At 41.6% G+C, this 14,419-nt stretch overlaps 1 protein-coding gene across 5 annotated transcripts in view; it reads right to left on the bottom strand.

Moving 5' to 3' along the window:
* Positions 1–14,419, bottom strand: part of Col25a1 (collagen type XXV alpha 1 chain) — a 383,772-nt gene that overhangs the window by 102,678 nt on the left and 266,675 nt on the right. For all 5 annotated transcript variants that reach the window (XM_026784141.1, XM_026784143.1, XM_026784144.1 and 2 more), the window contains 2 exons: positions 13,939–14,046; positions 10,531–10,566 (listed from right to left, as the gene is read on the bottom strand). In XM_026784141.1, coding sequence (XP_026639942.1) covers positions 10,531–10,566; positions 13,939–14,046 — 144 coding nt within the window. The remainder of the gene's footprint in view (positions 1–10,530; positions 10,567–13,938; positions 14,047–14,419) is intronic.

Below are 14,419 nucleotides of genomic sequence, written 5' to 3'. Positions count from 1 at the left end.
CCTACTTTACATATTTTAAGAAGCACTTTCATTGATGGATTACTGTTTGGGAAAAAAATGAATTTCTCTGACCCTAACGACACGAGCACAGATTTGACTAAGGCATTAATTGCTTAAACAGGATGCTGAGTTGCTAGACGATGTGCTTTAGGATGCCTCTTGGGAGATGTTTTAAAGCAAGTTCTGGTTGCCTGCTATTAGGAAATGATGTAGGGGGTGGACACAGTTCCTGTTCTGTCCCTGATGGCTAACAGTAAAATCCAAAGCTCTGGAAGCTGCTGGTCATTGCTGGATACAAAAATATACAATCAACTTCTGTAGAAAAGAAAAAGAAAAAGAAAACACGGAAAAGAGGACAGAAGCCCAAAGTATTAATTCATTTAAAAGAACTTACTTTTGACTTTAAAATGTCCCCTTGTTTTAATAAAAGGCAGCCAAAATAAAGGAACTATTTCTCAAAGGTGATTCCAATGGGAAGAATCATGAGATCTGCATCATATGTAATCATAAAACCTAAGCCCTGGGCTTTCTCAATGTGCTGGTGCTACAAAATTTCATCACAACTTTTGAGAGATAGTAATATACCTGGTTAAATGCATCGCAAGATCACAAAAGTCATAATGTTGGCGTATAAAGAAGAAACGCATAAGGGTAATTCGCCTCACTCGAGAAGCATTCTTTAAAGATTTGCTTCTCCAGACCTCAATTTCTTACTTGAAGACTATGAGACAGAAATTCTATCCACAGTGGATGTCTGGAGTAGCATTCAAGGGATGATGTGCAAGATTTGGAGTTTTGCTTATGGGGAAGCAGCAAGATAGACTGTTGGGGAAAGTGTGGGATGCCAAGCGCTGCTGTTCTGGTACCCTCTACACAAAGGCCAATGGTTTAGCAGTAGTTCTGTAGTGGTTATGATGGGGCACTGGGCAGAGACCACTACATCTCAGTGCCACACATACCAGGTTTCATGGGCTTTGCTGTCTTCAGCCATATTTATTAATAATCCCATGAAGTTCATTTCCTTCTCCTATTAGTCTTTATCTGAATTTCTTAATCACTCTTCTAGAACCCAGGGTCATGATTCACATTCTTTGTGAGTCTTCTCCATGATGCCTAGACAAACCTTATTTTCTGTCACATGCTAGTAGTTTTCAAATAATTATTCTTTAATAAATTTATATATGAAAATCTACTTAACCAAGTAAAAACTTCCTCAGAACACATATTTTACATTTTTGGGTCTTGAGGCAGTGCTTATTATGAATAATTATTTAAATAAATTGAAATATTAAAAAATCAAAAATTATATTTACTAGATACCATTATTTTAGCACTCAAAATATAACATGACCAACAGGAAAGAGTCCTCAGTTTCGAAGCAGTTGTTAGCATTTAAGTATTTAGGATTTTTGTTTCTGTAGCATTTCTCCCCCCAAAACTCCTATTATTTGAGAAAATTCCTCTCGAACTCATACCTTGTGAGTGGGATGGCTTGGCGTCACGTTTGCTCATGAGTACTTTATGGCAAAGGGTCTAATGAGCAGTCATTTTTTTAAAAAGAGCAAATGTTCCCTGACTGCCCCATCTCCTGTGTTGACCTATAGGGAAATATTAAACCAGGGCAATTCATTTACTGGTATTTCTCAAAATCATGAGGCCGTGACCTTTCGAAGAGAGGTTGCTTACAGCCCAGGAAATTAAATAGGTGATACATTTTTCTCATCACTTGACAAAACCAGAACCCAAGATGAAAAATGGAGCATTGACTAGCAAGGATAGATTAAAGGCAGATCTAAACGTTTAAGCGTCTGTACTATCAGGTTCCAAAACAGAGGCCCTATGGTCACCAGATACCCACAGCTAAATTAGTTCACTCTGTCCCTTCTAAATATTTAATAAATTGTTTCTTGGTGCTGAACCCAAAGTGGAAACAACCCCCAAAGAAAGAAAAATTATTGGGCTCCTCTGCCCTCCGTGATTACATGCTTCCCTCGAATGCCTTAAAAGGAGGAGTTTTATGGTTCATAAAGGCCCTATCACGCCACACATTTAGTAAAAAGAAATATTTGTATGCAGGGGGCATCTAGGCTCTTGCCCTATTTAAAATCAGCGATGCTGAGAAACGCTGCTCCTAGAATCTGCATATCCTGTGACTCACAGATGTCTTGAATTTAAGAGTATAATATAGACTCGTGTGTGCAGGCCTGTTTTCTATCTCGGAAGGCCAGCGAGTCTTGTCTAGTGGAAGGTTTCGTGATGATGAAAACATTCTGTATTGCTTAATCCGACAGGGGAGCCACTAGCCACACATGGCCACCGAGCACCGGAAATGTTGCTCGCGGAGTTTTCAGAGCTAACGTTTTAATTTTGATTTACTGCACCCGATTCTGAACTCGTCACATGTAGTTAGTAGACATTGCATCGGACACTGTGGATTTAGACCGGGAAGCCTGTGAGACTGTCACCAAGTGAGCCAGGGTTCTGTCACTGTCTTTTCCACCAACCTGGCCGCATTGATTATGCTACTTTTTAATCTGTAAAGTAAAAGGCTAGGAGATTTCTAAGACTTCTTTTGATAGGTCTGACTCCAAAAGAGCCACGTCCCGTGACTAGAAATAGATGTTTAATTTCCCACTGTTCTCATGGCAACTGGTCCTTCAATCATGCCATTCATGAGCACATATATAGTCTAAATAATCTGTAGGACTTGAACAAAGAGAAGTTACTGAAGAGAAGAGACAATCTGGAGAAAACCAGTTGTGTTTATCCTATTTAATTCTACCCCTGGTGAGACAGGACACAGTCAGAGAAAAAAAGAAAAAGCACAATAACTTAGGTATCAGTACCTTATTAATACAAATGCCATGCATAATAAAGATGTAATTCATATCAGTCACTCAGTTTAATAAACCTTCTAACCACAGCAACTAGTGTAAGGTGGGATAAGTGTTACAGAACACAGCAGCAGGCAGTTCTAGTGTAGTGTGAGGGATGCCGAAGTACATGTGTGGCATTTTCTTAAAGGAGATGCTAGAAGCAGAAGGTTACTTTTTAAAAACCTCTTCTCCATACTTGAAGCCCTAGACCTGAGCAAGAAGGCCTTTTAAATCTCTCTTCCCTGGTCTAGGTCTCCCAGCTAGGAATCTGTGAGGCCAACCTGCAACCTCAACTGTCCAGACCTAGACTACAGCTGGGATACCAAGAGCCCTGGGTTTTTCTGTTCATTTTGACGACGGCTGTCCTTGCCTCCTCCAGCTGCTTCTTTTCTGAAGGGGAGCCACACTGGTGTCCATAACAGTAAATTAGAACACAGGACAATGCCATGATGTGTTACTTTCCTTGTTTCTTGTGGCGATGCCTGACATTGCCTAAGGGAGGGCAGGTTTTTATTTGCTCAAGGCTTGGGGATGGGATTCATCATAGTGATGGGCGCTGGAGGTCAGAGCTGCTTACTCACATCCCAGTGGACCAGGAACAGAGCAATGAGGAATGCTGACATTCTGTGGGCTTCCTTCTTTCTCTCAAGAGATGATGCCAGTCACGTTCAGGGTGGGTCTTTCTATTTATTTTTTATTTTATTTTATTTTATTTTTGAGACAGGGTTTCTCCATAGCTTTTGGTTCCTGTCCTGGAACTAGCTCTTCTAGACCAGGCTGGCCTCGAACTCACAGAGATCCGCCTCCCTCTGCCTCCCGAGTGCTGGGATTAAAGGCATGCGCCACCACCGCCCGAGGGTGGGTCTTTCCTACTCAGCTAACCCTCTCTGGTAATGCTCTCACAGATACATGCCAATGGTGTGCTTTACCAATGCTATAGTATATATGGAGAATGTTTATATATTATATACTATATATAATTATATTACATATAATGTAATATTATATGTAATGTAATATAATGGAGTTTCTTAACTCAGTCAAGTTAATGATCAAGATTAAGCAACGTAATGGCTATTTTATGGGATGTGCATGGAGTTAGGTCCTGTGAGTAGCAGAGATCATGAGTCTTAGAAAATCAGTTACATATTGGGGAGGGCGGGTGAAGGCACGGAAGAAAAGGAGAAGGCTGTTGGTTAGGGATGGTGCTGATCACAGCTGTCCTCTTGCTGGCATATTCGGACTTTGAACTTTTAGAAGCACACAATTTCTGAATTTCAATTTTATAAATCACCATGAGAATAGTTTTGTGGACGTTAGAAGGCAGAACTTATTTAGCCTTCATTATCTTGGTTTATAAAATTTTAGTATTTACATCTTTTGCATAAGAATTTCCTTTTTTCATTTTGTCTAAAAAGTAAAAAAAAATAAATGAATGTCCTTTGAATTCATTTATGAGGTATTTACATAAATGAAGAAACAAGGTACATCCATGCATTTAATGGACATTCTCAGATGGCAGGGCTGTAGAGTTGGAAGGGAATTTGTATCTTTCAATAGTACCATGTTCTCTGAATGGTGAATCTAAATTCTAGGTATTTTAATTTGTTCAATATATTATATTATATATAATATAATATAGGATTTTTGATGTTTAGTTGGAACCAGTATAAAGATTCTTACCATAGAGATAATCACAGTCTGGAAGTCCTTAAAGAAAAAACAAAATCAAGGTGGCTCCTGTCACCTACACATCTTTTTAGACAGTTCGTACTTCAAATGACAGCTAAAACATCTTTCCATCACATATTACACTAATGAGCCTCTCAGATACCTCAAGAAAAGTCTGTGCACATAGGAATCAACAAAGTCCCCTCGGGGCGAGCTACAGCAGGGGCCACTAGGGTAGCTGTGGACAAAGAAGGTATCACTTGTCTTTTTTCTCTTGCCCATTTGGAATACATCACTGACTAGGGACTAGGAGCAAACACACCCAGGGAAGAGGGACGGACCCTGTGGGATGGGGTCTCACTTTCTCAGTCAGAGTCACAGGAGTGAGAGAAGTCTACTGTGTTCTCCAGTGTCTAACATCTGCTGACCAAGAGAACAGGCAGATCAAAGTCCAGTTCAGGAAACCTGTGCGTTTATCAGCTGTAGCACAGCAGGGCACTGTAACAGAAGATCGTTGGAGCAAGTCTTCACATACTGTTCCTTTCAGGTTCATTTTAGATGAGGCAGAAATGCTATTGATGCTTATGTTATCAACACACACATGAGCATGGTTGGGCTCATGGGACTCAAATGTAATGACATGTTTATAAGCAAAATTAAAGCACAACTGAGGGTCCTTCTTCCCAGGTGACTCCAGCAGTGACAAGTCGATAAAAAGGTAGTAGCACAGTAGGTTGTATTTGGAGACTGCTCATTCGTTTCCTGGCCACTCCAACCCAAATAGTCACTCAGGGACTATATTAATTACAACACTGCTTGGCCTATTAGCTTAGGCTTCTTATTGGCTAGCTCCCATATCTTAAATTAACTCATTTCTATCAATCTGTGTATCACCATGAGAATGTGGCCTACTGGTATGGTTCTGGCATGTCCTTCTCATTTGGCAGCTACATGGCATCTCCTTGACTCCTCCCACTCTCTATCTCTTCCAGTCTGTCCTGCTATAGGCCAAAGCAGCTTTATTCATTAACCAACAAAAGCAACACATATACAAAAGGGCATCTCACATCACTAGGAAATAGGCATGAGTTAGCAGGTGTTAAAAATGCCATCCTGGGCTGGAGAAGTGGCTCAGTGTGATGACGAGAACTGGCTGCTCTTCCAGAGGACCTGGGTATATTTCCCAGCAACCACATGGTGGCTCATGACCATCTATAGTGGGATCTGATGTCTACTTCTGGAATAAAGCTGTACATGCAGATAGAACTCTCATACATATGAGAAGAGAGCATATATAATATACTAATAAGAATATTATTAATAATATCTATTAAATATATAAGAAATCTTTTAAAAAGGACATCTACATTTCATGTTGCTAAGAGCATCTTCACTTGTCAAAGAAAACAAAAGCAGTAAGGGAATCTAAAGCAAAGATGCCATTAAATACAATTCCAATAACTATTTGGAAAGACTATTTGGAAGACAGATCTGGACATGACCTGTGCTAGAATTCAACCTTGTACACTTCCAGTCCTGACCAGCTCTTAGCTGTATGTTTGGTTTTACGGTATAGTGTGTGTTGGGGGGCAGGACGAGGTGTCTGCTTTTATTTAGATATAGTGAAAAAATTTTAAGTTCCAGATTCTGTCTTTTAAAATCTCCCCAGAACATCTCAGAAAGCCCGAAGGTCACATTTACAGACTAGATGCTGAGCGGGATTTGAGGGAAGCGGGCCTGCTTAAGCTTCAGGCTCCCCCACCTCTTATTGCATCAGGCACGCTGTTAATACGTGCAGTCTAACGATCAGTCCTGGATTATGGAAACGAAATCCCTACCTGATGCACTCGTAAACAGCTTTGTAGGTTGGTTTTCGCGTCCTCATTTCACCATCAGAGACATTTGAAATTCACAAAGATTCCCCCAGCGCATCGTTAGAAGAGCCCTCATCTAAACAAGCACTACTGAGCCACTCAAACCAACAGGGAGGGGCTCTCCAGAGAGGAAAAGAGCGGCGCTTTTCACTGTGCTTTGTTTGAGCTGGCGGATGAGCAGTCACACCATGAAAAATTGATGATGTGATGGGATAAACGGAAGACTCAGTGACAACAAATAGAAGAGAGGCAACAGTACTTCCAACGGCAACATGCACAGGCTATACTGCCATCGATCTGGTAACCATTCTCCTAGAGCTATCCTGGAGTCTTTCTGTGTGACTGCTTACACTGCTTGACAGTTTCCTCAAGAGGAATACTGCTTATCTGTGGGATTTCTTGTAGTTCCCGGAGCATCTCATGGCCGCACTTAACTTGCTGCTTATAATCCATCAAGATGCATAGAACAGCAACCACTGTCAATAGTCTATGCATCTGTACAGAGGACAAAGATGACGTTCACACATTAGGTGCTTTCAAGCCAGCATGAACAAGGCACTGCACTCTTCTTCCTTCCAGATTTCTAGGTTAAAACACCGTGTGAACGTGTGCATGTGAGCAAGCATAACACACACACACACACACACACACACACACACACACACACGTGCACACAGACACGCACGTGCGCACATACACACAGACACACAAAATAAAAACTAGAAGAGTTCTTGTCTCATAAAAATGACCACGCTGAATGCTAAACGTGGTGCCATATTCCTATAATCCCAGTTCGTAGGAGGCCAGGCAGGCAGATCATGAGTGTGAAGCCGGCCTGAGTTGCAAAGTGATTTCTAGGCCAGCCTGGAAAATGGCAAGCTGGGAAATGGGTCTCAAAAATCCCAGACCAAACCAAGTCGAAACAAACAAGAATTCAAATATATTTCCAGTATTCCTTTTGAGATGGGTCAAAATGTGCTGGGATCCTTTGTGTGGGCAGACAAGTATAAAACACACTAGTTCAGATTGCAGAGAAAATGAATTAAAGAGTTATGCTGCTGTACAAAAACAGACCCTGAAATGGACTGTTTTAAAGAACCAAATTCTCTAGCAATTTTAAAATAGGCGGATTAATGAGAATCTGATTCATGTAAAAAAAAATTCATGCATACATCAGTTATATAAATCCATACTCATATACTGTATAGAGGACAAAGAGTGATAATAACACACTCATATATAGTTCTCATTACATATTTTAAAGAGATTTCCACTAATTTACTGCATTTGTCTCTGTCAAGCTATTAAGGCAAGCAGAGACAGTGTTATTTTTTCCGTACAGATGAGAAATCGAGGGGTTAAGTGACTTGCCCAAGGTCAGACAGGCCCTCATTCATCCGCTGCTCTGACTGATGGTGTTTTAACGGGGTAAGAGAGGAAGTAAAGTTCTTCCTCCTATTTTTTTTTGAACAGCTGTGAAGGCTATTAAAACAGAAGTAGATGATCTCACAAATACAATGCTGAAGGAAAGAGTCCAGACACAAGTGTGGACATGCTGTATGAGTCGATTAGTGTACAATTCAAGTGCAGACAAAGCTAACTCGTGATGACACTAGTCAGAACAGTGGCTGTCTTTGGGATGGGGATTGAGGACGGGGGGGCACAGAAATTTCTCACTATTGGTCTGGGTTGTACATTCCTTACATTCATTTGTGAATAATCACAGAGATGTACAACAGGTTTTAACCAGTTTGCATATTAAAGAAACGTTCACTTAAAGCAGTAATTTCCACTTTTGAAAGAGATCATCTATAAATTCACTTTAGAAGATCATTAAGCCCACAAGTCCTTGGGACATTTGTGATTTCATTTACATTGCTTGGCTGCATCTAGAAAATGAGACATGAACTCATCTGAAGACTTTAAAGAGAAGGGGAAAGGTTTATAGAAAATATGGCCAATATTTATCTGCATTTGAGGAAGTTTTTATATGAGTTGGGAAATAGAAGCACAGTGAGGTAACAATATAATTCATTTAGGGCTAGGTGAAACACTAATATTTAATGACAAATTAGAAATGAAAACAGCTTAAGTAGGGCAGGCACTTAGCTTATGTAAGGTCCTGGGTTCAAACTCTGGCACTCCAAGAACATGAATAAAAATAAAACTAGAAACGGAAGGAAAGTGAGATTATGTATTGTTCATATACTCTATCCTGGAGAATAGACAAACAGTTAGGGAAAGCAAGAATATAGTTCTCCAAAGCACCCATTAAGTTAGGAATACCATATATGTTTAGGATGCTGCATCAGGGGTCGGAGTGCAAAGAGGAGCCAGAGAGAGATACATCTGCACAGCCTTGGGGTGCACAAGGCCTCCTGAGAATGCCAAGTAGATTTTGATGTAGGGATGAATAAAAGGAGTAGGTTTGGCTGAGCCCCCAGGCCAGAAATTATAGGTGCCTAAAACAATTTCAAAATGTATAGCCTACTCTTCCAAGAATTCTTCTTCCACTCTGAAACTGCACCATGCTACTAGTGATAAATGTTTTATAATTTCCTTTTAAAATCTAGACCAAATATATATCTTTATCTTACAGGCCATGAATAGAACAATTTCTGCGTGGTGGTGCAACTCCATCTCAGGTGCTTTCATTCCACCACTAGTCAGTTCCACCGGCAGAGTGCGTGGGCTTTTCCTCAAGCACTACCCTATAAGGCTTCTCCTGCAGCAGGAAGCCTGTTCTCTTGCTAGTTTTCATGTTTACTTCAGCTTTTGGCTAGCTGTTGTGCTTCTGTACATCTGCTTTTCTAGGCATGCAGTAAGAACTCTTCAAATAAATTTTATACCCGAACTATCTGTGTGATGCAAGCATGGACATGTAGGCTTGTTAGGCTCACTCAGTCTATATCCCAGATGGGTGTGAGCCATGCTCTAGATCATGGCTCACTTCTAGAAGGATCACTCTATGTTTCCCAATAAGGTTAAAAAAAAATCATACAGCTGGTTAGAGCAGGTAGAGAGGAAGAGGTGGAGGGCAGGTTGAAGATGTGTCCTGTAGGCCTCAACAAGCTGACATGACTTTTTATACACTGGCAATGAATTAACAAATCGCCAGGAACCGTGATTGTTGTGTCCACACACGTTCACACAGCATCATTTCACCGTGTACTCTGCTTTTGCTGACGGTAGAAATCCCAAATTTCTCTCTGGGTGGAGCCCTTCAGCAAAGAAAGAAACACAAACAAAACCAAAACCTGCCTCTTCCTATGACTGTACAAGGGTTTTTGTGTAAGTCCCAGCTGTCTTCCTGCCCTGGGGTTACAGGTTCAACACCAGCTGGGGCTCTGAACTCATGTCTTCATGCTCTTCCCCACTGAACTAACTTCCCAGCCCAACATGTTTCTTTTACCCAGGCATATCTCTGAATTTAACCTCTGTTACACCAAGCTGATTATGTAAGCTTCTCTAACCTGTTCTACCGTTCTTTCTCCTCTCTCTTCCTCCCTCCCTCCCTCTTTTCCTTCCTCCCCCTCTTCCTCCACCCCCCACCCAGTATTGTTTCTAGAGATATACAGTTGTGGGGGTTTGAATGAGAACGACCCCCATAGGCTCATGTATTTGAATGTTCAGAACTCATTGGTTGGATTAGAAAGATTAGGAGGTATGGCTCTGATGGAGGAAGTGTTTCACTGGGGGTGGTCTTTGAAACCTCAGGGTAGACCCAGTCTCTCCCCCAACTTTCTCTCTCTCTCTGCCACCTGTGAATCAGAATGTAGCTCTCAGCTCCTTCTCTAGTACCATGTCTGACTGCATGCTGCTATGCGCCATGATGGTAATGGACTAAGCCTCTCAAACTTTAAGCCAGCCCCAATTAGATGCTTTTCTTTATAAGAGTTGTTGCGGTCATGTTGAGTCTCCTCCCAGCAACAGAACCCTTGTGATCCTTAACATGTAGCAAGCAGAGACTGTTCTCTTTTAGCTTTCAGAAATTACTGTGTCCTTTACGGCTCATGCAAAAAGGTTGATTACTCACTCATAAACTTGACCATAGTTTTAAACAACTCAGCTTCTATTAATTTTATTAAAAAATAAACTGAGATACGTACCATCAAGCCTTGTTCTCCTGGTTTCCCTGGTTCACCCTTTAAAAAAATTAATAACGATGAGTCATTAGAAAGTGTTTAAAAAATTTTGGCTATCTTCTTTTCCTCAATACTTTCTTGGTCCTGTGAATGTCAAGTACATTTTTTTTGAAAGATTAAATAGACTGTAAATGTGATAACAAAGAGCTGATCGTCCTTCTGTGACTGTATCTTATAAGCATTTGAGTTTAACAAGCTTGGTCTAGATCCTCCTGTGCTCCCATGCCGATACAAAGGCAGAACCACTGCAGGCCAGGGAATCCCTCTTTCCATACTCTTTAGTAGCAAAATGAGCAGAGGCTGATTTTGAATTTTGCTCCTTTGCATTAATCAGACATGTTTATTAATACTGATAGAGAATGTTCTGCTGTTTTGTGTGGCTTTGTTTCACAATGAACAGGTTAATATGAACTTACTATTGTGCTTTATTATCACACCATATCAACAGGCTCTGGCTACTGGTTTATAGAGATCTGTGCCTGTATTTCCAATATGCATAGATGATGATGGCCTTTCAAAAATGAGTATTTTCCAGGTCACATTTAAAAACTATGTATTTATTTCTATTCTATGTACGTAAGTGTGTTGCCTACATTTATGCATGTGCACCAAGTGCACAGTACCCACCGAGACCAGAGGAGCACACTAGACCCCCTGGAACAGAAATTAAAGGTAGGAGTGAACCATGTACTGGTAACCTGTGTTCTTGACTGTTGAGCATCTCTCCAGCATCTGTCTCACTTCTACAGAGAATTTTTTCTAGTGGTTATGATAGTATATGGAAAATTCCTCTGAGCCATTATAAAAGACAAAACTATTTGTGGAATTCATTGGTTTATTTGCGCTTTGTGTGAAGGCTCCCATCACCAGAGGTCGGCATCTACTGTCTTCTCAGTTGCAGCCTGACTTTTGAGGTAGGGCTTTCACTGGAGTTGAATTCCACTGATTTGGTTAGACTGGCGGCCAGCAAGCACCAAGAATCCTCTTGCCTTGCCCTCCCTATGATGGGGCTACAAACTTGATGTTGGGGTTTAGACTCTGGCCTTCAAGTTTGCATGGCACTTACCTACTGAGCCATCCCCCAGCTCCCTTATCTCTATCTTCTAATAATAACATCTAGCATATATTTGCTTCTTCTATAATATATAATTTTTGATGACCTAGCCATTTTTCTACCAATCACATGTTAGACTATTTCTTTGTTTTGGTTCTTTTTAAAACATATTTCCACACTGTTCTCTAGACTGGTAGAACTCACTGTGCAGTCCATACTGGTTTTTAAAACATATCCTCAAGAATATTTCTTTTATGTATATGTGTATTTGGCCTGCACATATGCGTGTGAACTATGCGTGTTCAGTGTCCTCAAAAGGCAGTGGTAGATCCCCATGGAAATGGAGCTACAGACAGTTGTGAGCCTCCACGTAGGTGCTCAGACTCAAATCTGGGTTCCATGGAAGAGCAGCCAGTGCTCTGAACTACTGAGCCATCTCTCCAGTCTGCCCATGCTGGTCTTGAACTTATAGCGCTCTTTCTGGCTCCGCCTCCTGAGTGCCAGCATCACAGGACTGATGCTGTACACCACCATGCCAGCCAGCAAATGTTTGTGACTGAGTATTGGAAGACAGCGACTATGGTGACTAGTTGTCAGTGAGAGCTGTCCATCCCCTGAAGCCACGGAAGGCTCTCTCAGGAGCGCCAGTCTAAGAAAATGTCAGACATTAAACAGGCAGGGTTAGGATGAATTGGCCACCTTCAAATATTCAGGGAAAGCATCCCCAATGGGCAGTTTAGTCTGTTCCTAATTTCATATGAGCAGACACACAACCTTCAGAAAGGAACGTGGGGCTTTGGAGAAGATGCCCACAAAAAGGGATAAAAGGCCCTGTATCTTCACGCATGGATTGATTCTTAGAAAAGCGATACAAAAATATGTGCATTAAAAATGTCAAGATAACATGCAATAACATTAACAACCATGGTTGATCTCAATTTCTCCCCCTGGGTTTTATTTTCAAATATTTCTACTTTGTTAGAAAATATTTTCATCTCTACTTTTAAACTAGAACATCACAATTTAAACAATTTATTAAATAAAAGTTAACTCAGCAGTAAACCTTAATTTCTAGCCCTGGAATTACAAAATCAACCCAGTCATTTTTTTTATCTTGTCCAAATATTCCTTGAAATGGTTGGGTTGCATGGACCAAGTCATATCATTTATCAGTGTCCCATGTTTTTGTTATTGCTATAACTAATTCTAGTGTTGAGATCATTTAAAAGTGGTTTCTGTTAGATAAGCCTCAGATGTAAATGTCAAGTGATAATATGGTCATACCCTCTGGCGCCTAAGTCATTAATCTGTTGTCACAAAACATTCTTAGCCAGGTCATTTGCAAGGGATCAGTATCAGAAAGCTCCATCCACTTGCCTTCCATTAGCAATGTGGAGTTTTATTGTGTCCACTGTGGGCCTTTGAGAAAACAGGATTGATAGCTGGCTTCGTTTTTCTCGCTAATAACCCACTTTACACAAAAAGGCAGTGGCATACTCAACGGCAGGCAAAATACAGGCAAGACGGGGCGTCTCTCGCTGTGTATGTCCCAAAGCTCACCTGAGATCCACCCAGGTGCCGTCTTCAGGTCTCTGGCTCTTCTTGGGCCCAGATATGAAGTGAAACCTTGCTGGAGGGCCCTTGCCTCTCATCCCACCTCCCCAGCCTTCTCTAGTCACCGGAACTTTTGGCCCTACTGTCCCTTGTCACGTGTTCCCTCCCTCTCTCTCTCTCTCTCTCTCTCTCTCTCTCATTTATTTATTTATTTATTTATTTATTTCCTAAGGGTTTTTTTTGTTTTTGTTTTGTTTTTCGAGACAGGGTTTCTCTGTGTTTTTGGAGCCTGTCCTGGAACTAGCTCTTGTAGACCAGGCTGGTCTCGAACTCACAGAGATCCGCCTGCTTCTGCCTCCTGAGTGCTGGGATTAAAGGCGTGTGCCACCACTGCCCGGCTATTTATTTATTTATTTATTTAAGATTTCTGCCTCCTCCCCGCCACTGCCTCCCATTTCCCTCCCCCTCCCCCGACCAAGTCCCCCTCCCTCATCAGCCCCGAAGAGCAATCAGGGTTCCCTGACCTGTGGGGAAGTCCAAGGACCACCCACCTCCATCCAGGTCTAGTAAGGTGAGCATCCAAACTGCCTAGCTGGCCTGGGTCTGAAAAAGCATGGGATAAAACTGGACTTGCTGAACATAGTGGACAATGAGGACTACTGAGAACTCAAGAACAATGGCAATGGGTTTCTGATCTCTCTCTTTTTTTAACCCCTACACATGGAACAAAATTTTGGAGCACAACAATCCAGGAAGAAACTCACGGGTACTCCTGGCATCCCTCGGGGGCCATCCTTTCCTGTGTCCCCAGGTGGGCCTCTTGGACCAGGAGGGCCGGGGGGTCCTGGAGGCCCTGCTTGTCCTTGGTCACCCTGGAAGGGAGGAAGGGAATGAAGCAACAATAATCATGAGCGATTAACATTCAGGTTCCATCTCAGCATTTTAAATTCATATTATCTAATCTACATTTACCCATAAGAAACCGGGCCACCATAAATATGAAGCCGACTGGCAAGCTACCTGTCAGCAAGGAGCAAGAATTTATTGTGGGAGAGCCAAACAGATGCTATGGAAACCTAAGCAGCTCTCATCCCCGCAGCACGGCTCTCGTAGTGCACTGTTGATTACTGTATTCAGAGCCAAACAAAGCCCTGTTTAAGGGCAATGCTCTATAGGATACATCTACCCTGATCAACGGGTGGTTGCATTTTTAGTTTGAAAATATATTTGTTCACAGAATCAAAG

Source organism: Microtus ochrogaster, chromosome 21 (assembly GCF_000317375.1).
Source record: "Microtus ochrogaster isolate Prairie Vole_2 chromosome 21, MicOch1.0, whole genome shotgun sequence".
Lineage (NCBI taxonomy): Eukaryota > Metazoa > Chordata > Mammalia > Rodentia > Cricetidae > Microtus > Microtus ochrogaster.
Note: the sequence above shows the minus strand (reverse complement) of the source record. Positions and strands in the feature narration are given on the sequence as shown.